Below are 26260 nucleotides of genomic sequence, written 5' to 3' on the forward strand. Positions count from 1 at the left end.
CTCTGTTAATATAATACAAAATCAAGCTTTTTACGGTGCTTATCGCATTTCCGATGTACTACCTGTAATGTTGCTACTCGCTTATTACCCGATTCTCTGCCTATGTAAACCATTCTAGATATACGGATCTCTGAGTGTGTCTAATGACTCTAATCAACTATCGCTGGATTAGAAGTTGAGCTTTTGCTCCAATCTCAACATAGCTCTATTCAGTATACGATTCCGTTCCCATCCACCCATCCAATTCACCGTATTACATGGTAACTACCTACCAACAATCCAACCGAAGCGAGGAACACGTGTCTCCACAAACGCCCACGACTCGCTGCTACTTGACTGCCACGGCGTAGAAAAATCGCTGCAAATTATTATTGTTGTTGTTGCTTTTGTCAAATTGTTATTCTGCATAATTAATGTTATTGTTGTACTGCCATAAAGTAGCGCATGTGATTTGCATTCCATAAGTGCATACATAGGTGCAAATACACAATCGTCAAACGGCTTGCGCACGCGTGCGATTTTACAAATACCAATGCTGGCAAAATGGCAAACTTGTTGCAGTTGCACGCGCAATGCCAGCGGCAGCACAAGACTCGTGTCTGCGCAAGACTGCAAGCGTTGCACACGTCTTTTATGGCATACGCAAGGCCGGCGACGAGGGTGGCGAGATGCGCGGCGCACAACACGCGGCTATGGCTGATAATCGACGCGCTTGTGCCAAAGCGCGTTATTGCCATCGATGTTGCTAGTGTTGTCTTTTGGTCTTTTCATTTGCTGATGTTGTTGTGATTTTAGCGTGTGCTACAGACAGCACCCGAGTAGCGAGCAACCCACTTTTCCGCGTGGCAGACAACAAGCAATAGTTTGTAGTTAGTGGCGCACCAAAAGTACGAATCAGGTATGAAAGGGTATTGCAGCAACTGGTTGGCTTGATATAATAACACCATACAATGGAAGCGCTGTATGCCAAAAGGCAGCGCGAAATGGCAATCAAGAATATTATAAAAGGTAAAACAAGGCTGACGCGCTAGGAAGCAAGCGCGCCTTGCGATGAGAACGTATGTATGTATGTGTGTATGTGCATGCGCATTGCATACGGCAAACAAAACGACGACTCAGCAGCCAAAAGTCAGACAAGCAGGACAACAGCACGAACTTGCAATGATCCATAAAGCGTTAAAAAATGCGATGACTATTCCACAATTATCGGCGTGCCACATCGTGCCGCGGCCGCTGCCGCTGCCATCGTCTGTCCAATCATGAGGCAGGCGCGCAGACAAAGACCCAACGCGCAAACAGAAGGAATCTCGGCAATGCATAAACGGGTTGGCGGACGGAAGACGCGGCGCACGCGGCATATAATACCGGCAGCAGCGAGCAGCACAAGCCAAGAAAGCAAAAACAACAATAACAAACATATAAAATATAAAAATGAAACGACAGCAAATAAGCGCACAAAGCCGCCAACCAGCCCCACCGACAGCGTTTATACAAGCCGCACACACTGGTTAAAAGTAATAAAGCAGCAGCAGCAAATCTTAAGTGAGGCTAAAACGCGGTCGCGCATACACACTTCTTACATACATACAACTACCATACAAATGAAATGAAACACAAACAGCTCGTTATGGATGGCAGGCATGTGCGCCACTGCCACTGCCGCACCAACCGCTTAACAATCAACGGCGCAAGCAAGCAACCAACACGCCAAGACAACGAACGAACGCCGCGCACCACTTAAGAGACCCCAATCAGGCAGTCATGCTGGCATCAGTCATTCAAGCAGCAGGCAAACAGCCACGGACGGACACACCCGTATAATGGAGTATGTGGTATGGTATGCTTGAGTGTTTGTGCCAGTTGTGGTCGTCGCGCATATAGCAAGGGGGACGCCGTTGGCTGGCAGGGAACAGCTGGCGGGTCGGACGTGGTAGGCAAGCCGTTGTCGTGAGAAATCGACTACACTCGACTTTCCCACGGTATAACAATCACAACACAACTTGACGACAACAGCAACGTAGACGGAGATGACGCGCGCGCGCTGACTCGTTCCACATTAATGCCGCTGTCGGCTAAGCCACTACAACAAAAAAGGCAGCAGCAGCAGCAACAACAACAACAATACTAAGAAGTAATATGCCTTGTCGTTGCATAAAAAGTGTGGTCGGGCGCGCGGACAGACGGCGGTACGTTTGGTTGGCGCGTTGTTTGCTTGTGTGTGTGCAGGCAACGGAATGTCGACAAGACAAGGGGGAGTTCATAAGCATGTATTTGTATGCTTGTGTGTGACCGGATAAGTAAGCAGGCAAGTAGCAAGCAGGCGCGCAAAGATATAACTTATGGGTGTGTGTGTGTGTGAGTGTATGCGGTGTGGAAGACGTTAAGCGACGTCAGTTGAGAAGTGATACTTCAACTGCTTACTTAGTGTAATACATAATGGCACAATGGTAGAGCGTAAGCAGAGCGCTGTGCGGTATATGTTGGTGGTGTTTAGCAACTGAGTGTGCGGGTATTTTCTCATTCAGTCACTGAGTTCGACGACGTCACACTGTGGTGGTGATGGTTTGTGTATGTGCGCGCGCACTCTCTGCGATAAGCTCGATCGTTGCGGCGCGCCGTTGCTCACTCGGCTGAGGCTATAAAAGTCAGAGCACGGCGGTGTGCCTTAGCATTCATTGCAATAACGTTGTGCCAAGCAGACACGCGTACAAATTGAAAAGCAAGAAAATTAGAAATTTTGGTTTACAAGAGCGCGCAGCAAAACAGCGCAGAAAAATTGGATTAAAGATAATAGTTTCTCAAAGTTGATCACACAAGCAATGGTACTCGAGATGGAGATGTCGAAAACCTATCAATACCGCAAAGTGATGAAACCGATGTTGGAGCGCAAGCGACGCGCGCGCATCAACAAGTGTTTGGATGAGCTGAAGGACATCATGGTCGAGTGCTTGACCCAAGAAGGTGAACACATAACGCGCCTCGAGAAGGCCGATATACTGGAATTAACCGTGGAGCATATGAAGAAATTGCGCGCACAAAAGCAATTGCGTTTGGGCAGTGGCGTTAGCGCAGGTGCTGTACAAGATACCAAATTGTCCATTGCGGAAAGCTTCCGCGCCGGCTATGTGCATGCCGCAAATGAGGTGTCCAAAACATTAGCCGCACTACCCGGTGTCAATGTGGATTTAGGCACACAACTGATGAGCCAACTGGGACATCGCTTGAACTACTTGCAAGTGGTTGTGCCCAGTGTGCCGCTGACTGGTGTGCCAGCAGCGCAACATTTCCTGCCCACACCAACAGTGGCGCAAGCAACAGCCGTGGCCGCGCAATACTACAGCAGCTTGAGTGGCAGTGAGCGTAGCGCGACCAGTAGTCCTGTGGTCATCACACCGCCACCATCGGAGTGTGGCAGCAGTGAAAGTGGTAGCTGCAGTCCAGCGCCTAGTGACACGTATGGCGCCGTGTGGCGGCCTTGGTGAATATGGTTGGCGTAGTAGCATGCGGACACACAGCGATCCTACTCAGGCGATGTGGATCTCTCGTGGGTATTGAATTTAATGTACGCGCCTAGCTTTTATGCTAGCTGCGCGACAAGGCGCAGTGCGTTAGCGCAACGCTAGGCAAGCGGCGCTGCATTGGTTTGCAGCTGCATGGATAACGCGCTATTGGGTGAACCTATATGCATACATATATGTATGTATGTATAGATGTCTACAAGTTAAGTGGGCATACTTGACGGCAGCTCGGCGTTCTCATTGTCCTTGCGTTGATGACTGATCAGCGCGCGTTGACCTGATGCGCATTGGGTTGAAGGCGTAAATTTCTCAAATATTAAGCGCAAGTTGGCACAAAATTGTAAACCTCGCATTCTTATACAAGAAAACAATTGTAATCACAGGGAAAACAAGAATTTATTTAATATTAAGAATTATAAAAAGAAAAGAAGGAAAAAAAAAAAATAAAAAAAATATAAAATACACAAAAACAAATTTTATTTCTTCATTATTTCTATTTTTATTATTAACTCAGTTTATCTGTTAGAGCCATATGTCAGCATCAGCTCACTGTGCGCTTCGTAGGCCTCCGCACGGTATCGCTTCTTGCTAAAGAAGGTCTTGATCTCGTTTATTAATGCCGCGCGCTGACGTATGAAAATACGTCAATGCGCGTCACGCGCCGACCAAACGGACATTTGACTCTTTTAAATTCATTGATTGTTTTTGCTTTTGTTTTCATTTGTGGATCATCCCATAGCAAAATATTCCCACACCATAAAAGCTGCTCAACAGCTTTAGTTGAGCTTGACTTGCGGAATTTCACAATCGGCGCAATGTCCGGTCGCAATAAAAAAAAAAAACAAAAATAAAGCGCGTTGTTTCTAGTTTAACTATCTGCAAAAAAAAAAAACGAAGCACGTTGTGTGTGTGTGCGCGCTTGACTCATAGATTGCTAACCCGTGCCAATAGTTTAACTGTTCAAAACAACAACTGACAAAGTGCGAAATCGCGCGCTACCAACAGCGCGTTTCTATTGCTGACGCAGCGCGTTATGTGCGCGTCGAAAATTCGCATGCAAACGCGTAGTAAAACAGTTAAATCGATTTAATATCTGTATGTTTCTATGTAGCGCATTTGTACTGACACACACACACGCAAACCACAAAGCATCTTATTTCGCGTTCCTTTAAGCGCAATCAACAAGTATAATAAAAACGTTAATAATAATAACCGCATAGCTATACAAAGCAAGGCAAGCCAACAATAAAGTATAAAAATACCAAAAAAACAATAACAACAACAGCACTCACAACTCGAATGGCAGTTAACGCGTCGCATGCCGCATGCCGCAAGCGGAAGCGTGAGCCATTCATTGAAAAATTTTCCCACACTTTTGTGCGGTCGCGCTTAATGTGCGCTGTTGCCGTCGCGTCGCACTTAATGACTTTCCAAGAACGTATACAAAAAAGCGAAAATAAAAACGATAAACGCCACGCAAACTTGGCTTATCGTTGCGCATTGCCACATACACACACATGCATACTACTGCATTAGCGCAGATAAATATGTAAGTATATACACATAAGCACATGTGGCTGTGTGTGCATGTGTGGCTCCAATTGCGGTAGAGCGGCTACTGGTGCAGCGCATTTGCTCGCGCCTGTGCTGACCCACGTCGCGCGGCACGGTGGTGGTCTGATCTCCACGCGCAAATCATAAACACATATGTACATATACATATGTATATATTTAAATATGTGCTTGTGTGCTTGCCATGTACAGTTGTGGTTTATAAAATATAATAACTAACAAAATTGTGTTCACATTTAAAAACAAAAGTTTTTTTATCATATTTTAACAGCAAAATTTGTTAACTGCGGTTTTTTCTCTAAAGGATTTCCGTTCAAAATTTTATCAACAAATTTTTTTTCGAAACTCATTTTTTCGCTACTTCTTCCGCTATGTTTATAATATTCTGTGAAATCATAAGTGAGCAATCAAAAATCCTTTGGTAGTAAAATGTTTGCAAAAGATATTCAAAAGATTTAGAATGTTTCCTCAATCATAAGCTCAGACATCTAAACACTATGTGAAGAAGACCCTTATTCCGAACCCCATGCTTTCTTCTCTATTGGCATTGACAACATAGTCGTTCTTCTTTTTCGCTGTTTGGCGCCAATTGCAGATTTCAACTGTAGTCAGGCTCTTCTTCACCTGGTCTTTTCAACGGAGCGCTTGCCCTGGTTTGTGCGCTGGATGTGGGACCCGCAACGTAAAAACACTACCAATGAAAAGAAGAAAACAGTCTTGTATGGGAGACCCCCTTTTTATGACGACCACATGACCATGACGACGTATGCACTTACAATGTTCGGTTCCTTAATTGGGAAGATGCCGTAGCCCAGCAGTGTGATGCATTACATTTTATTAATTACTTCATAAAAAATGTTGGTCCAAAACCAATTTCCAACTTCTCAACTTGATTTCCAAAGTTTCGACTAAAAAAGGCCTTTCGCAAAGATGTAAAAAATCTTACTAAAATTATGGGACCGAACCGTAAATCTTAAATTTCAAAATACCCTTTTGATTGTACGTTCAGGTACATACTTATATACTTACCAGTAATATTTCTCTCATATATTTCTCAGCATGATCAAAGTAGGTTTGATGAGCTCGATGTTGTCGGGTGGTACGTGTGAAAATTCACACTCCAATTGTGAGTTGTCTATTGAGACAGAGCTCTTATAACATTTGAAGAAGCACGCTCAATGTTTGTGTTCCAACGGTTGATCCAAGTAGATATATTTTTTGGAAGTCTTTTTTGACAAATCACATGTGAGTCGAGTCAGGCTGTCGTATTATTTTTGTTCAGTATTGTTAATCATTTCATCATAGAAAGACTTACATATGCTTGAACAACATTTACAAAATGTTCAACTTTATTATGAAAATTCACGTTCTGTAAACAATGTGATTCGCGCGTTTCCCTCAACTTATGGTAAACATAATCGGCCTACTGAATACATTGTTCGTAATACCCATCTTGAGACCCAGCATTCATTATTGGATATTATGCAACCGAATATACCGCGACCAACGCGCAGTGAAGAAAATATAGCAGCCGTAGCTGAGAGTGTACACGAAGACCCTGGAAAGTCGATTCGGCGGCGTTTGCAGAAACTCGGACTGACGTGTAGAATGACTTGGCGCATATTACGTCGAGATATTAAATTGAAAGCGTACAAAATATAGTTTGTGCTAGAACTTAAGTCGTTCCAACCAGATGCGACGACCATTATCGCGCCATGATAATCGACTATTTAATGTCTGAAATTGAAGCTCGTGATCTCGACAACATTTGGTTTCAATAAGATGGGGCCACTTCGCATCAATGAATGAATTTATTGAGAGAACACTTCGGTGAGCAGATAATAGCTTTGGGCCGGTCGATTGGCCACCGTTAGACTTTTACTGAGGGGATATGTAGAGTCTAAAGTCTATACGGACAATCCCGCTTCGATTCAAGCCTTGGAGCAAAACATCACTCATATCATTCGCCAGTTAAAGAATGTTCTTTCGAATGATAATCGTATTGTCAGTATAAAATCCTAAAGGAATTCTCAATTTAGTAAATACATAGTTCTGTGCGAAACTTCAAGTGAGAGTGTTAAGATTTCATTAAAAAATCTTTAATTCCTTCCCCTGAATTCCCGTAGCATTTTTTTTAGCGATAATTCCTCCTAATATGAAATTTCATCTTGGCTACCTTGGCTACCCTGCTGTAAATTTGCTTCCAGTTTTCTTTTTTTATAAGGCACTCAACGCTTCCATTACAATGTACATAACTGTTTTATGCACATGTATACATATGTATATGTATGTAAGCCAAGTATCATGCAATTCAGCGCAGAAGGCTTAAGATTGCCTCTAATTGCCAAGTCGCATTTAGAGTGGCGCTGACTTTGTGATTTGGCGACGTGATTGGACCGGTTGGTTAAGATATCAGCGCTGTTCCCATTCATTTATACATGCATAGATACATAGATATATGCGCATGCGCCAAACGTGCGTCACATACATACTTTTGATGAAACCCAAAAACAACGATACCAAATGTTGTAAAGGCTACCGAAAAAATAGCAAATGATCCAAATGAAAAGTGAATAGATTTTAAATTAAGTGGCTGTGATTAAACCAACAAGTCCACATACACATACATACATACATATATACATATATTTAAGTATATATTTCTATACTTTAATAATAATATAGAACATAAATAAGACCGCGACCTAAGATCTATTGTGCCCTAGACAGTTAATACCAAAAACAACAAACTTCGAATAATAGTAGATTTGGGTTACTAATAGGGGTCAGCGGTTGCCACCTGTTGATGATTCTCCAGACGCTTTCTGGTAACTTAAAAATTTAATCTGAAATTTCTTCTCCTTCTTCATGTGGGTATTAAATATGAATATTTAACATCCGGTCCCTTTCACTTGATCTTGTCTAACCTGCAAGCCCTTAAAGTATTCCATCTCACTCTGCCATCTGTATGGCCGTTTGGAAATTTCATTGTCTATTGTTTTAGCCGGTATTGTTCCTCTAACGGCTCGGTAGTCAGTCTTCCTCAATCTCTCCTGTTATATCGTTTCCCAGAATGTCCTTGCGCCTCGGAACCCAACCACTTTATCTACTGCCTCTGCTTCTAAGCGCATTCTCTGACGCAATGCGATGTGAGAATACTGCTTTAATTGCCGCTAGACCATCGCATTGACGTTCCTTATGTCGTTTTCTGGGCTCAGCAGATTTTCTGTCTGGTTCGCCTGAGATCCAGCTCTGCGCAAATAGATCCTGGCGTCTACTTCATCTGCCAGTTTTCATCTGTCCTTATAGATGTTGAAAGTTCCGCTGGTGGCTTGCGTTGACCTGAAGATTCTTGTGGAAAATTCCCCTAACACAGCCAGTCTCGCAGCTGATTTTGCTTCCGATTTTTCCACTGCAACGTCCATTGATGATAACCTTTCTAGTGCAACCGTTGGATCGGCTTTTAGTGCTCCCCTTATGCAGAGAATGGTGGGCCGCTGCATTTGTTCCAACCGTTTTCTGTATACTTATAATTATTTGATGTTTATGACAGCGGTCTACCAAATCAAAGCACATTAAAGCAAGATTGGATTGACTGGGTTAAATAAAGTCGTAAGAAATTTTTTTATTTAATAAAAAAATATTAAGTTAATAGGAAATAGGGTAATGTAGAGTTGCCTGCTGTCAAAAATTTTATTAATTAATCAAAATTTATAAAATAAGTGAATTACTACAATCTGGATATTCGACCACGCCTATACTTATACAGAAGTTATACCGCTAAAATTTGTTAGCAGGGTTGCCACCTGTTTTATTTTTTTTTTAATTTCACCTCATTGGCATCGAATTAATGATTCTGAGAATTCTTTGATATAGAAATATTTTATAGAGCGATTTCTGCCATTAACATCGTTTAAATACTAAGAGTTATGTGTGCTCTTCCAATCCGTCTCTGTTATCTGGTTTAAAGATCCGACGCTACATGTAAAAACACAAGCTTGCGATAATGCACAAATTAATTAAATAATGAACACGTGAACGCAGAAGAAACCAGTATTATCTTTACACAGTGGCTTTTCTACTTAATGCTGTGAATGCGTAAAAGAATTACTTAGGCGGCAACAGCGCCAATAAAGGCGAGGAGCGGAAGCAACTCACATACATACGCCTCAAAATTTACTAGGTTAGGTTATCTGTTGTCAATTATTAATGGCCAAATATCAACCCAATGACGTATCGCTAACTAGCGATAGTGGTCAATTAAATTATGGCACTGACTTATCAAACTGCTCTCTTCACCCAGTCGTCTTATCAGATCAGTGCGTGCTCACGTCTCGCATTGCCCGTTTACAAATTCGCACGTCATAATGCCGCATTGACCGCTAATCACGATGACTGTGTCGTATTTACGCGTCTCTAAGTTTCATCACCCTTTCAAGCGGGCTTTGCTCGTCAATACGCGATTTCAAAATACCGCAAAATCGTCTCTAGTTGCGTTATAAGCGTCTAACCGTTGTTGCTGACGCTGTTATTGTTGACATCACCGTTGACTTAGTAATGCTTTGCTTGCCTAGCTGATGTTGACCACAACTCGTAAAACCGCTTCACATTTTGCCGTATCATCGTTTACCGATTTCTGACAATTCGGTTTGATTGATTGCGCTTAATTACGCCAAGTTTATGGCAAATTCATTTCGCCAATTTACAGTTACACCGTTGTATCGACATTCGCGTGGTAATGGTTTATTGCCGATAATTGCACTACACCGGCAGACGCACCTCCGTTAGTTGGAGCCACAACTGGTAATTTGGCTAGACGATGACTCTGGCAAACACGTGCCATCGTCCGAAATGTCGCAATACTTGCGACTGATGTATTTGGCGTGTGGCAATGGGACGCCGTAACAGCGCTAGTTATGTTGCTTGCGTTGACGGGTTGACGGAAAATGTCGATTGAAGACTTTGAGTGGTTTATTAATTGAGGCTGCTTGCGAGTGGAGTGTATACATACATATATAGATATGTAGTATGTGTGTATGGATAGTATATTAATTATGTTATTTAGTAGGTCATCAGCCGGATCAGGCGATCTCCGTGTTGCTGGAGATTAGTGGCTAAGTGAAGAAAACAAGTATTTCTTTTTTTTATTATCACCATCCTCTCTTAGACCTACACGAGATTAGCTTGCAAATCATTGAATTTTCATATTTTGGGAACCCAAAATCAGATTAAATCGGTTCGAAATGTGTTTATCGACAAATTTTGTTAAGAGCTTGAGGCTCATTTTTTGAAACGTAAAAAAACGCATAAAATTTGCCGCATTTGGGGTTCTTTATTTGAAACGTTAGATTGCCGTTCAAGACACTGCCCATGCATTTTTCCCGAAGAAATTTCATTTAAATGTTTACCGCGGCTGCGTCTTAGGTGGTCCATTCGGAAAGTCCAATTTTGGGCAAAGATGCTTTTTCGACGCAACGTTTCGGCCGGAATAGCCCGAATTTCTTCGATGCTAAAATGTTGTCTTGCCAAAAATGGAATAGTTGCTGGCTTATTTCTGTAGACTTTAGACTTGACGTAGCCCCACATAGTCTAAAGGCGTTAAATCGCATGATCTTGAGGGAAAACTTACGGACCAATTCATCTTGAGATGAATTGTTGTCCGTAAGTTTTTGGCCTCAAGATCATGCGATTTAACGCGAGCTTTAGACTATTTTTTGTGGGGCTACGCCATCTTGTTGAAACCACATGTCAACCAGTTCAACTATTCCATTTTTGGAAGAAAAAGTTTCCGAAGCATCGAACGATAGCGATCGCCATGCTCGTAAAAAGTTGCGTCCAACAGCATCTTTCCGAATGGTCCAATGATTCCACCGCGGTACAAACCACACCAAACATGAAATTATCTTCGGGATGCATGGGCAGTTCTTGAACGGCTTCTGGTTGCTCTTCACCCAAGAATGCGATGAGATTTTGCTTATTTACGTAGCCATTAAAACAGAAATGAGAAATGATATGTATACCATAAATCTGACGTAAAGCGCGAAACAAATTTCGAACCGAACACTGATGTTGTTAATAAAATTCAATGTTATTTTGCATCAGCGTTGCTCGTTAGTTGCTATTAGTGCTAATGAAATGTCAAAGCATACTGAGCATCTTTTTTTTATTATCACCATCCTCTCTTAGACCTGTCTTTTTATACTTGCATGGGAAAATCCTATCCTCAAATAAGAAACACATACATTTTTTCCTGATAGAACCCATGCCACTAAAAAGCACAGTATTTCATGAGATATGCGCTTTGGGTACCTTTCTTAGAAACTTAATATCTTGTAGACTAAATATCTTTATTATCAAATTATACCGGGAATTTATAAATATTTCGAACCTCAGAAATGTTATCAATCTATATCTGGAATGTCTGGATGATAAAGTGTATGCTCTGATGTAGTTATTATGAATTTACTGGACGAAATTGAGAAATAGGTTGTATCCTTACAATTCGGTGACCAACGAACATTAAGTGATTCCTTATGATGCTAGTTACAAGAAAAGAAACAAAAATTATAGTTAATATTCTATCTACACCCTTTTTCACTATAACTTCAGGAATGCTTCTCTATTATAGTAAATACCAAAAGACAGAGAGAGAAAAAATGTTATATCAATGCCTTCATTTTTATTTCGCATTCTCTATGGGTACCTTGCTAACCTTTACTGTGTAAATTTTTAAAGCTATCAATAAAAGCATCTCTCTCATGGTGGTCTACATCTACTTTCATTGTCAGCAGTCCTTCGATTTATTAACAATTTGTTTGAAACTTGAAATATTTATCCGGAGAAATGTAATGGCCTTATACCGAAACCCTAATGAACAAAAGCTCTAACATAGATATAGGCCATAGATTTAGTTGGAAAATCAGGATACTTAAGGAAAACTAACAAACTCCACCCTGAGAGTAGGTCAGCTGTGGAGCTCAAAGCATGTAGCTCGTATCGTCCCCAAACACATGATTCCACGGACTTATTATTTACAGATAACTTTGCAGGACTTATAACCGACCAAATACTTTCAACCGGCAGCGTTCTTAAAAATTTATGGGGAAAATTTTCTGGCTACCACAACAAGAGATGCTGAACATTTTCTCCCACTTGTAATGTGTCCTTGAATATGACAGGACAAAATAAAACAATTTATACATTTTAAACACCTCCAAACAGCTTATTTTTGTGATTAAGTGCTATTTCATGGGAGGCATATGGGTCGATGGTTTGCTTTTGCTTGTCGAGGAGATACTGAAGAAACTTTGTGTTATGTACCGGACTAAAGACCCCGTCTTGACGCATAGATGGGAACGACTACTAGACTTAATACGTATGAGTTTTAGTTAGCCTTAAGCAACTTTTGTTCTTGTGAGAAAATGGATAGAAAGGAACTTCGCGTGTTGATAAAATACTGCTTTTAGAAGGGAAAAATGCAAAACTTGTTTGGACCAGACATTGTCCCAAGAAACTCAACCATCAACAATTCGTAGCTAACTTAAGACGTGGTGAAATGAGCACCGAAGACGGTGAATGCAATGGATGCCCAAAAGATGTTGTTACCGACGAAAACTACAAGAAAGTCTACAAAAAAATTTTGGATTACCGTAAAATGAAGTTGTTCAAGAAAGCTGGGACTCTAAAAATATCTACTGAAAATGTACATCATATGATTTGGATAAGAGAAAGAAAGTGAGTCCCGCGCGAGCTCACTTTTGGCTAAAACCAATGGCGAGTTGATGATTCGGAGCAGTGTTTGGAGATGTTCAAGAGTAATAAACCCAAGTTTTTGCATCGATATTTGATAATGGATGAAACATGGCTCCATGATTTCATTCTGAAGTACAATTGATAGTCATCCAAGTGGACAGCACACGATTAACCCGATTCAAAGCGTAGAAGAACGCAACGGTCCGGTTGCAAGGATATGATAGTTTGACATGCATATGGAATAAATTTTATTGACTATCTTGAAAAAGGTAGGACCATCAACAACGACTTTGTAGGACGAAATCGTCGAAAAGCGACAGTTTTTAAAGAAAAAGAAAGCAAAACAATGCATCGTGCAACAAGTCAGTGAAAACGATGTCGAAAATCAATGAATTGGGCTTCGAATTGCTTCCGCATCCACCGTATTCTCCGGATTTGGCCCTCGGTGACTAATTCCTTTTCTCTGATCTCAAAAGAATTCTCGCTGGGAAGAAATTTTCGTCGACCGAAGTAATGATCGCCGAAACTGAGGCCTATTTTGAAGCATAGGAGAAATCATGCTACAAAAATGGTAACGAAATTTGGAGGCTCGCTGTAAACAGTGCATCAGTTTGGGATTTTTTAAACTGGCCTGTTATGAAATTAAGAGTTCACGATGATCGAAATGCTGAATTACTCAAAGAAATTGTGCGTAATTACAGTTGCATCTCTCATATCAATAACTTTCGTGGAACAGTGAAATGATTCACTGTACAAATTTCTGTGAACTTAATATGCGCCTATGTATTATCTACAAAATTTCCATACTAGCAAGTATGACGTAAAGACAAAAGTAAAGTCAAATATTTGCCCGTCGCCCAATACGTGATCGGATGATGCGGTCTCTTCTAGCTAATCCGGAAATTTCACAGCATTTCTAAATTGAACAGTGTGACACATAACTCGATTACCTTGAGGTGCATTAACGTTTTCACGCTTCGTCACAATATTGAACATACATATGTACGCCATACTGAATTACTTAGAAAAACTCCGAATCACACGATTAGTCAAACAAAGCACGCAAATTATGAGTTCTACAACAAAGCTCTGCTCAGCTCTGGACCAAGCTACAACTAGTCACAGATATTAAGGAAGTAGGCTCGCTGAAAAGGTACGCTTCATTGCGCGACCGACCAATCTAACCGTGCCGCTTGTGTAGCTCGCGCGGTTCAACCATAAAGAGCCATTCGATTTGTCGTGTGCAATAGCAAATCTGAACATTCACTCTGGCATTTTTATTCCTTTTTATGCAATAACAACAATTTCATCATGGCATGAAATAGCGAGCATCTCACGGCCCTCGAAACAGTGTTTGTCGAATGCCAAGCTCTTGGCAACCGCCGGCTAGCGCCTGGTGACTGGCGGCCTAACGATCGCCGCTTGGTGAATTGCAGCAGCGCCACAGCAACGCCGCCAGCAATGATGCTAAATTCCCTAATTGCTACAGCGTGTGCTAAAACACATCCTACATTGATTGTAGTCGGGTAGCTACGTGACTGTGTCACGGCTCGCCTGGAGCTCACGAGTTGTTCGAGTGTGCAGTGTGGCGTTGTTGTGTCGAAGGTGCAGAATAAAATCAATAAACAGTATTAAAAACAAAAAGTGATCACAGCAATTTGAGCTATAAATGTAGCAGTATACAATTGCAATAACAACAGCAACAAAAACGCTACCAACAACGACAATATCAAAAACCAACAGCCAGTGTAATGGGTATTAACAGCATAAGCACAGCGCCTTAATAAATAGTCAGCAAGTAAGTGAGGCGGTACTCATGCCAAGCTAGTACAACACAAGCCTCTGTCCTAACCAGTTCTGACCATGTGCCCATCATCAGCAACGACTATCAGCCACAATATTACCAATAATTTGAACACACACACACAGACCCAGACGTACACGACGTATGCATAAAGATGGGGTAGCCGCTGCAATCGTCAGCCATAAAAGCAGTTAAAAGTTGGAGCCCCTTCGCGCACGCCTTCAAAGATCCAGCAGAAACACCCAGCGCGCACAGCAACCAAGCCAGCAAGCTAGTGAGTCCCAGTGGCACAGTGCGCGTGTGCCAAAGTGGTATAACAACCTCCCATATTACAAATATTGCAGCAGCAGCAACAACCGACAATAACCACACTTATAGCAATCAACATGCATTGGTGCTGGTTGTGACCGTGTGACCGTATTGCAATAGCCGCCGTCGCCACCATCGCAGTCGCATTTCCACGCCGCGACCTCAGGGCCACAGCTTACTTGGTCGCCTCGGTGCGCTCAATGAAGTAGTGACTTGCTTTCTGTTTGTTGTTGCCGGTCTGCCGCGGTTCGTTTGCAGCGTGCCATCGCATAGTCCATAGCTTAAGGCGTTTTTTGAGGCTTTGCTGCCTACCAACCTCAAGTTGGCTTCGTTTGCTACAAACACACACATATACTCCCCAGCGACAGCAGCCATAGTAACAGTATTAACTCCTGTTGCTGGACTTAACGATTGTGTCCACAATCATTATGATGATCACCATCACCTCTTCCGTTTGTCGCTTTGTCTACGTTCAATGGTGGTGTTGCGGCGGCGTCAATGGTTTGTTGTAGTGCGGCAGCACTTCGTGGCACAGTGGTTCAGCATAAAGTTGTTATAAGCAGAACTATGGAAACTATGGAATTAAGAACTTAAATGGATACATCAAGTTCTGGAACATTTTTAATACACTGAACTGGTTATGAAGCTTCTCACGAAGTTTGTAAAACTAATTGATCAAAATCCAGTCCTTGTGACCCCATTGCATGGAAAGCTTTTGTACCAAGTATCTTCACGAAATTTGGTATGTATCTATGTATGTAGATACAGTTGATTCTCCGAACAAATAGTTTAGATCGTTGTACTTATAGTATGTATGTAGCTATTGGAAAAACTGATCGATCAAGATTCAGTCCCTGTATGAAAAACTTTTTTATTTAAAAATACGAAGAAATTTGGCCTAGATTATTGTCCAAGGCAACGGTGCAATCTTCAAAGAAATTATTCAGATCGAATCACTATTGCACAAAACTGCCGTCCACTTGACTGTTGTACACTAAGTTGGCCGTAAAGAAAGCTGTATTTTACTGTATCAGGCAATTAGAGTCTCTAGGCAACTTATAAATTACTTTCAGGTTTCGACATTTCACTTGGTCTTTGTTGTTATAACTAAACCTTCCATAATTAACCGATACGTCTTGCGACAGCATGTCAATTTATATGGTGGACTTATTCCTGTGATCTACACATCCAGTATATATTGGACTCGTTTCAGAACGCCAGCTTCAAAAAGTAAAAAAAGTAGCATTCGATGGAACGATGAGCTGTATGAGGTATACGACGACATTGATATACTAGTTGAGCGAATGTCGATCAGATACGAGGAGACGAAAATACTCCAACTCTGAAAGTATTCAACGCAGTACCCGTCGGGAAGCAAGGGAAGAGGAAGATCTTCACTGCATTTGAAAGACCAGATGGTGAAGGACCTGGCATCGCTTGGAATTTCCAATTGCGGTGTTTACGCCAGTAAAGAAGAAGAAGAATCTCTGCGTATCCAATATCTAACAATTTAGTAAATTTTCAAACCACTGTTTCTCCTTAGAAACTCATTTATTGGAATTATTTAATACTGCAGATCAGAATTTTAGCGATGATCTCAAGGAGCTACTATACATAAATTATTTATGTGGGTCATGAATTTCTATTATAATACAGTTTGAGCATTTAGCAATCCTTTAGTCTACTGTAGGGTCTTTAGGTTTTGATCAGTTTGACGCTAGGCGGTTTAGGTTATGATCAGTTTGATCATTCGGTAATTTAAGATCTGAACACTTTGTTCATTTTATTAAAATTCCAGACCACTGTCCACAAAATTGCTCCACGCCTTTCAACAACTACATAGAGTTGTGGCTCACGTCTACTACAGTCACCGATGAGCTCCGTTCCTAGCCGCCACCACACCGCAACAACAACGTGATCTTCGCTTCATTTAAGTAGGCTCCAATCTCTTCGCATACGTATTGAAAAATTATAATACGAAACAAAAAGCAACAACAAGCAATTCAAAATAGCACAAAACAAAGCAAAAAACTGAGAATTGAGGAAAATAATATCAAAGCAACAACTGCAATAAAAACAAGAAGAACAATGAGTATAAAATGAAAACGAATGGAAAAAGCAAATCAGAAAATGAAGCAACAAAACATTTTAAGCAGAAATAAAAAAGGGCAGGTGTGTCGATCGTGTGAGAACCACGTTCCAAACCATTTTCTCACGATCGTCCGTTTCAGATACGCCATACACAAGCGGCTGCAAAAACAATAGCAACACACAGCCGCGCCATCGCCATGCAATGTAATGCATCAACACACAACAATTACGGAGACAGCAAGCAATCGAAGACGTCGCATGCCGTCACACAAGGGGCGCACACTCACACGCCACAGCTTGGCTTGCCGCGCTCGGCTCGGCACGGCTTGGTGGCAGCAGCAGCGGCAGTCGTTGTAACGCTCGATCTTTGGCTCTTGGCACACGAAAGAGGGATAGATCGCGCGCTGACTTGACGCAAATAGCGCGGCCCGGTTTGGCTCGCTTTCGGTCGGCGCGACTCAGCGCAGCTTGAATTGCTTGTGTGCTGCGGGCTGAGTCTTTATTGCGTCTGTGGGTTTGGTGTTGGCTCGGCAGCCGAATTGTTATTATTCTTCGGGTTATATGAAAGATTAAGTGTCTCGTTGTTGTTGTTGTTGCGCTTGTTACTATTATTGTGCGCCAGTATCAGTGCATTTTTGTTGTTGTCGATCGTGGTTTTCCTTCTGCAGTTTATAGGATTTAATACTTTTCGCTTAAAAGATACACACATGCATACAAACGCGTATGCATGTATGCCTATGCTTACAGCGTCTCAGCTAGACGATTGAGGGTCACGCCGTACGCTTCTAGCGCTCGCTCAAGCCATGCTTCTTAACTCTTATTTACATACATTTAACCAAAACGCGTTCACACACACATGCGCGCACGCGCTTACAAGCCCGCAATGTGTTGTGGTTGTTGTTAATAGTTATCGCTACATATGCGATAAATGTTGTTGCTACTGTTATTGTTGTTGCAACGCGCACCGTGTCTGCTGTCCGTCTGTCATTGTTGTCCCTGAATGGGTGTTATAAGATATGTGATTTAAGCGCGCCGCCAGCCGCGCGCCAAAAGCTAAGCCACATAGCACGCTGCGCCGCGGCTAAACTATGAATATTCGAATTTTGATTGTTGATTGTTGACCCTTACCACTGGTCGCGTCTCAGCACTTATAGCGCGATCCATTGCTGGCTTACTTAGCCGCATCTCGTTTGGTCACACGCTTGTGACCCTTTCGAATAGCCTTCAGCCTTCGGCTGGCCGTCATCCGCCGCCTTCCGTTCAGGGCGCAGCAAACGTTCGTTACTTTTACCTTTGTGTACTGTGCCGCTTTTATCTTACCTTTGCGTATTATTATTTTGCTACCCCGCTCCGCCTCCGCTCTTCTCTTCCACTGCCGCTTTTAATGCGCTTCATTGTAGTGGCAATTATGCCGCGCGTTAACTTCATTCAAAGCCGTTAATGGCATTCTCGGTTGGTTGTGTCCCTTTATCGTTGTTGTTGTAGTTTTTATCTCTCCTCAGGAGTAACTAAATATGTACATATGTATGTATACGCCGCTTGTCTGCGACGTTGATTGCTGTTGATGTTAATTTCCAGCTTCCGGTGATAACCAAATTGACGCTGGCTGTAGCGACTGACTGCTGGCGGTTGTTACTGTTGTCGCTCTTTGTTTGTGACACACATACATTAGTGTCTATATATGTATATACATACATACATATACAGACATTCTCTGCTTTTGGCTGCCTGTGATGGGGAAATCTCCTGTGCCAGTCGATTTACTTACTGTCAATTAGAGCCTTGCATAGTCAACCGCTCACTGAGGCGGACTTATACCAATACCATTGGTTAGGGATGTCCTTTATTTTACATCTAATGGATCTAACTTCAAGTTGTAGAATTTGAAAAATTACCGTTGTTCCGAAAAGTACTAAATTTCCTTTCCACATTATAAATTTTTAAAAGTAGTATGAGATCTTTGCTCAACACTTTTAAACCCTAGAAAAGGGATGAATAATTATTTTTCAGTTTGACTGCTACTTTTGTTGGTGGAATTTCAAAAAAAAAAAACATTGTCTATTGCCAAGACCGGATGATGAACGGTTCGAAAATAGTGTGGGTGAAAGTCAGGATGTAGACAATTTCAATTTAGAAGCGCTATCAAATCACATGTTCTTCAATATTTTTTATAAGATTCTATATTGCATCAGAAGCATAAGTAAAACTTGGACAAATTTTAAAGAAATTTTAACTGTTTTCTAAACCGAAAACTCGTTAAAGATCTGCACCTTATTTAACTAGCAATGAGATTTCAGTATAACGGCTGTTTTTTAGACGTGTGGTTTTCGATGAGGCAAGCTTTTATCGGAGTCGATCTTTTAGACAGCATGAATTATAGTCAACTTGGTTTGTAACAACGTTGTAAAACGGACAAATTTATTACCAAAATCCCTCGGTGTCGACATAATCGCAATTCTTTCGCGTCATAGGTCTGTGACGTGAACTCCAAGATGGTACGATTTAACAACCCGGCTGACGTATGGATCCACTTAGCGCATTTTATTTTGAGATCTCAAAGTGGAACCGTACAAAATATAGCTTGTGCAGGAACTGAAGTCACTCGACCTGCCCAAGTCTTATTGTTTCATTTTATGGGCTCTTGCAAAGTTTCAAGAAGATCCGCCGTTTTCGAGCCAAATTTTATTCAGCGATAATAAACAAGCAAAATTTTCACATTTGAAACGAAGAACAACCTGAAGAGATTCCAGAGCTGCATTTAGAAAAAACAATGGTTTGGTGTGGTTTGTGGGCCAGTGGAATCATCGATTCATATTTCTACAGAAATGGTGCTGATGTGAACGTAGCCGTTAACAGTTATCGCGCCATTATAAGTATTTGGTACCTGAAATTGGAATTCGTGATCTCGACGACATTTAGTTTCAATAAGACAGCGCCATTTCCCACACAACGCATCAATCAATAGATTTATTGAGCGAACACTTCGGTGATAATTTCACGTTTTGGGCCCGTCGATTGGTTTCCAAGATCGTGTGATATCTAAAGTCTAACGTCAATGCGGATAATTCCACTTCGATTCAGGTCATTCGCCAGTTATCAGTCCCAGCCGTAGCCGCGGCCGACATTTGAAAGCGATAATCTTCAAAAAATAAATGTCAAAGAATGTTCTTTCGATTGATAATAAGCATTTCCCATTAAATTTGAACTTTATTTGTTTTTTTTTTTTTAAGTAAGTAGGGAGCCGCGGAATACTAGATCACCTTTTATATTATTCTGGATTACTATTTGGTCTGCTTAAAACAATGCACCGAATTTCAATTTAACGGCCAAAATTGACAGACTAAAGTAATTTCTTTTTCAGCATATTCTATGGTATATAAATACATTTTTATGTTTGTGACTCGGGGCGCCTATTTTCTTCTCCAGAAGCTTAAGGGGGGAGCCTGGTTTAGAGGCCTCAAAAAATCGATTTTTTTAAGGATTTTTTTGCGTCAAAGTTTTCGCTTTCTGCCCAATCGCTCATATATCTGCTAGACGCTCGATCACTATTTTCCTTCTAGCTTCGAAAATATTTCAAATTCTCATCTAAAGTCTGAGGACATATTCTTAGATTATTTTTAAAGAGATTTAAGCAAAAAAAATCGATTTTTTTAAGCTTCTAAATCAGGCTCCCCCCTTAAATAAGAATATTTGTTTAATTTAAGAAATCAAAATATGTACATACATATACCATATATAAAATTAATTTGTATAATTTTTTGTTTTAGTAAAGTTGACAATCCGTCGCATTATCGGTAATCTCGCCTTTATCATATCGTGAAGATATCTATACTCTCTCAACGAAATTATCTGTTCTCCATTATACTAAATGCTCACAACTATTTTTGTTTATTTTAGCTATGTAACATATCATTGCTTTTTATAATTTAATCAATTCTCAAAAATATACATAAAAAAACCACAAAATGCACACCCCTAATACCGATTTACTAGGCTATATCCAATTGTTGACTATACACTCGACAGCCTCAAGGAATTTTAACACGATTAACTAAAGTGTTGGGCTTAGCAAGATATTTTGCATAATGCAAATATGTTATTGTTTTATTGTTGTTGTTAGCGATTATAATTTAGGAGTGCAACAATTCACTTTCAACTCTGGGCTCGCAGTTGCCTCGTTAAGTGGCTGTGAAAACGGAAAGGCATATTATAAATGAGTCATGAAGGTTCCGTCGATTATGCAAAGAAGGGACGGTGTTAATTTTCGAAACGATTTGACTACTTAAGAGTAGCAACTATTATATTATATATAATGCAAATTGTGGTCAGAGTTTAGAGAAGTGTTAATCAATAGCTGGGCAATAAGGGTGGAGAGTGAAATTTAAAGGATTGGTTAAAACAAACAAACAGTTTTTACTGACTTTGCTAATTCATTTTGTTAGTGAGATTATTTAACAGTGACTGCGAAGTTTCCCTTGGTAGCCAAGCTATAGTAGATATTGTTTCCAAAACAACAATTTTATACAGTTTCCTCTCTAATTGCTCGTATATGTTCATAGGATGAAGTTCGTTTTAAATATGGTATATGAATCGTGAATATTATTTTTGACATTTGTATGATTACAATAAGAAATTATAAGATGATAGTTTAATTACGTTTTTCTGCAGGCGGCAAAAGTAGTGGATCAAAATGTGGTTATTGAAACTATATTATTAAGGCAAACATAACCAATAAAGAAACTAATTTTCTTCATAAATCTTTACATTTCACTGACAAACACTCTTTTCATGCTATATTCATCTAAAAATTGCATGAATATTAAATATAACTTCATGAGTTCGCTTCAAATGGATACATACAGGGAATGGGACTGATTTTTTTTTCCTCCCCGACTTTACTTCGGAGCGTTCGCGCACCGACAGAATTTGGTAGAAGGGCGTTCCTAGCTAACAAACGAGCGGCTGGTAAGTTGTCTCCGAGCACCTGGAGAGTCAAGACAAACATTTTCGCGCGAGGTGCTTCCGTGAGTGGTGCAAACCGAAAATGTAGCGTTCGTTAGAGCAGAGGTACGCGATTAAATTCTGTGTGAAACTCGGTAAATCTGCGACAGAGACGTTTGATATGATCAAGCACGCTTACCCACATGTTGCTTTAGCAACAAGTGGTGTGTTTCGGCCAAGCCTTTTGAAGGGCCGGGAAGAGGTCACTGATGAATGCGCAAATCCAAAGTGAAAACGGTGCTTATTGTCTTTTTTGACATCAAAGGCATCGTCCACCATCAATTTGTTTCTCCTGGACAAAACATCAACGCCAAGTTTTAAGTCAAAGTACTCAAGAGACTCAAATTAAGGGTCAATCGGGTTCGACAAGACATCGCAGCCGATTGGAAGTTGCACCACGACAACGCCCCGGCTCACACCGCCTTTCATGTGAATAGCTACCAAAGGCCGGCATCCCCACGCTTCCGCAGCCGCCTACAGCCCAGATGTGGCCTTTCGGAATTTTTTTGTTTCCTTATTTCATTTAAACACACAAAAATGACTGCGGTTCAATCTTCTACAAAGTATTCAGTTTTGAGTGAGGAGATTCTAAACTAGAGTTGAAAATTGACTAACTTGATTCCGGAAGGCAGTAAAATGTGAATTCTTTCATACTATATTCATAAATATTTCAACATTAGCGATGTTGAAACGTAACTCAATCTCAATCAAAATGGATCGGGAAAGCATTTTGGTGAAAAACCCTCCCACTCATCAGTGCTAAATTCATAACGAAGATTCGTCCAAAATCCCCACAATCTGATATAACAGTATTTCGTAAAAAAGAATCTAATACTACAAGCACATAAGTCGGTCTTACGAGCCGACACATTCTTATCTAATTTAGTCTATTGTGGCTAGCTAAAAATAGCACCAAAGTAAATACTTACGTTTATATTAATGTTTATCGATAATGCACAGGCGGCGACGCCGTTAAGTATACGACAAGTGGACGATATTACTCGTGCTTGCAACTTGAAACCTAAATATGTACATAAGAAATGGCAGACAAAATATTTATAAATACACCAGAAAAACGCTGACTGCAATGGTGAGAGGCACAATACAAAGGACGTTATTGTGTGCACGTGCTTATAGCACACAAACATACTTACAAGGGCTTAAGATACTTATAAGTAAATAGTAGGGTGTACCTATCAACAAGGAAGCTTTTTATCGGGTATGAAATTAGCAAAGCTGACATACTCGAAATGCCTTGATTGCCTGAATTCAACCGATCTAAATTGGCTTCAATTACTCAGTAAACCCGTCAACATTTTTGGTTTGGCCATCTCACAATTGGAATAATAAAACTCTATTAGATCAAATTTTACCGTGCCATAAAAACAAAAAAAATACTCTCATCCAGTTTCGTGATAATGATTATATCGGTATATACCTTTTTGATTGAAAAAAAAATGCGTCGGAAAACATATCGTAATCAATAGTTCAAGAGCACCTATAATAATAGATTTGACTACCATATAAAGAATATGAAAATCACTTGTAGAAGACAAGCGATTGAGGCTACGGAAATATTATTAGGACTTTTGTTGACTATCAAAATGAACAAAAACCGGTTAAAGTACGTGAAATCCAAAATTGACGAACGATTTACATCTTCAAAAGCAGAAACATATAATAATTTGGAACGTAATATTTTAAGTTCTTAAATAATAAAAAACGGAAAGGGTGTATTAAGCTTGTCACGAAGTTTGTAATACCCAGAAGAAAACGTCGGTGAACGTATTAAACATATGTTTGTACCATATATAAAGGGTGATCCATTTCGCGGCTCTATTCTCTTAAAAAAAAAAAACAAAGAAACTTCAAATTTAATGGGGAATGTTTATCATCATTCGAAAGGACATACTTTGGTATTTATTTTTTGAAAATTATCTCTTTCAAATGTTGGCCACAGCCACGTTTCTGATATCCAATCCGTTAAGTCCTATTTTCGATGACTAGTTCGAGCATTTCGACTCGTAACTGGCGTATGATAAGCGTGATGTTTTGTTTCAAGACCTTAATCGAAACGGGAATGTCCGCCTAGACTTCAGACTTTACATATCTCTACAGGAAAAAGTCTAACGTTGGATATCACACGATCTTGGCGGCCAATCGACCAGCTCAAAATGTGAAATTATCTGGTCACCGATGCGTTCTCTCACTAAATTTGATGCGATGTATGGGAAGTGGCGCCGCCTTGTTGAAATCAAATTTCGCCGAGATCACGAACTTTAATTTGAGGCATTAAATAGGCGGTAATCATGGCGTGACATTGATGGTTACGTTCTCACCGGCATTATTTTTGAAGAAATATGAACCGTCAAACAACCCATGCCCAACCATTGTTTTTCTGGATGATACGACAGCTCTTAAATCTCTTCTGGTTGCTCTACGTTCCATAAATGGGCTTCATCGCTGAACAAAATTGGGCTCAAAAACGTCCGATCTTCTTGAAACTTTTGAAGCGCTTATAGAACGAAGAAATGTCGCTTGGGAAAGCAGAGCGGCTTAAGTTCTTGCTATTCGACATATTAACGAACAGCGTGACGACAAGAGTCGATTTAGCCGTATCCATTTGTTGTCTGAAACTAGGTAAACTAGTACATCGGTTTTTGAGATATCGGTCCCGCCCTGTTTTCTGCAAAAAGCTACTAATTTTTCGAAACGGTCGCAACATTTAAAAAAAAATCTATGTAAATAATCTTTCTTAAATCTGTTAAGTTTTCGGTGCAAACTGCAAATAATATATATTATATTTTATACATATTGTGGAAACCTAAAAGGTTTAAAAATGTGGCAACCCTTTAAAAAAAATTATCTTAACTGAAGGCTGCTTAAATGATTTTAGTTTTATTTTCTTTTATATCCTTCTTAAAATAATTCGTAATCATAATATTAAAATTTTTAAACAGTTGGCAACTCTACTTAGAATTATTTTGAATGCCTTTTAGTTTCCATAAATCTTTACAGCTCTTACACATTTTTTAGCTTCTAATTTCTATATTATTAATTAATTTTTTTGAAACAGGTGGCAACTTTCCATTATATTTTTTTAATATTTGAAAAGAGTTATTTTTTGTTGAAACTGAAATGGGTTAAAAAAGGTGGCAGCCCTTCTTTAAAAAAATCGGATTTTTTATTTATAGAATTTCACTTCAAAAAACTATATTCACCACCCTAATATGCATGAAAAACGTTTTTGGACGGACATACTTACAACCACATCTGGTTGACAACCCAAGACTGTGAGTTACTGCTTAGTTGGTATATGTACATTGGTATATATGTACATATGTATGTAAATGTCAGCAAGCAATCGACGGGCTTCGCCTCTTGTTGATGTATCTATGGTAATGTGACACCAAAGGAGCAATGCAACACTTTTGTGGCCTGTTCGGCATATACATACATACATACATATGTATGCACAAATCTTGCATTTTGTTTTCATTTTCTTAATTTATTATATTTAATTTAATTTTTTGTTGCAACTTTGTTTACATTACCTCCTTCAATGAAGTCCTGCAGGCACGAACGCATGCATGTACATATGTATGCCTGTAAAAGTGCGCATGTCAATTTATATTCTTTTCCATTTGGAGTTGAATTTGTATACATTCTGCTACGTGATCAAACAAAGCATGCTGGTGGATGGGTTGAAGGCACGTTGAGGCAGCAACAGTTGAGCACACGCCTTTCGAACTATCAAGCTATTTGGCCAGGCAGGCCGTTGCGCATGCGCGTGTTGAATGAGATGAGCCTATTAGTGCGCAATCATCATCACAGAAGCCTCGTCCACGCTTTGGTAGCACAACCATAGCCTACGCGCCGTTCAATCAGGCCAGTGAAGGCATTCATGTTACATACACATTGATATAGGTGTGTGTCCGTGTGTGCCGATCCTTTGTGTGCGGCTGCGCTCATGGGGGCATATTCTTCGTGCGTTGTTGTTTTTATTAGTCTGCGTTGTTTTTATTTAACATTTTTCTTAATTTTAATTTTATTTTATATAAAAAATTGTCTTGCTGCGATTTCTGGTTTTACACAATCCTCGGCTATTCAACGCTCCGCTGCTATTGTTGTATTGTCGTATATAATTGTATTAAGCGTTTATTGTATGCTAGTACATACATATGTGCATATGTATGTATATGTATGTAATAGT

The 26260-nt window shown here is 40.3% G+C and overlaps 1 protein-coding gene across 1 annotated transcript; it reads left to right on the forward strand.

Annotated features, from left to right (window-relative positions):
• The first annotated feature begins 2648 nt into the window (after window positions 1-2648).
• LOC105221991 (enhancer of split mbeta protein) lies at window positions 2649-4008 on the forward strand. The gene has a single exon (XM_011199147.4). It carries the CDS (start codon window positions 2820-2822, stop codon window positions 3480-3482), a length of 663 nt encoding a protein of 220 aa, XP_011197449.2. The 5' UTR covers window positions 2649-2819; the 3' UTR covers window positions 3483-4008.
• The last annotated feature ends 22252 nt before the right edge of the window (window positions 4009-26260 follow it).

The sequence above is a fragment of the Bactrocera dorsalis genome, chromosome 2 (assembly GCF_023373825.1).
Source record: "Bactrocera dorsalis isolate Fly_Bdor chromosome 2, ASM2337382v1, whole genome shotgun sequence".
NCBI classification, from domain to species: domain Eukaryota; kingdom Metazoa; phylum Arthropoda; class Insecta; order Diptera; family Tephritidae; genus Bactrocera; species Bactrocera dorsalis.

Bases quoted from the DNA above. Each gene is read 5' to 3' on its own strand.
- LOC105221991 (XM_011199147.4), top strand. From the start codon at position 2,820: ATGGTACTCGAGATGGAGATGTCGAAAACCTATCAATACCGCAAAGTG.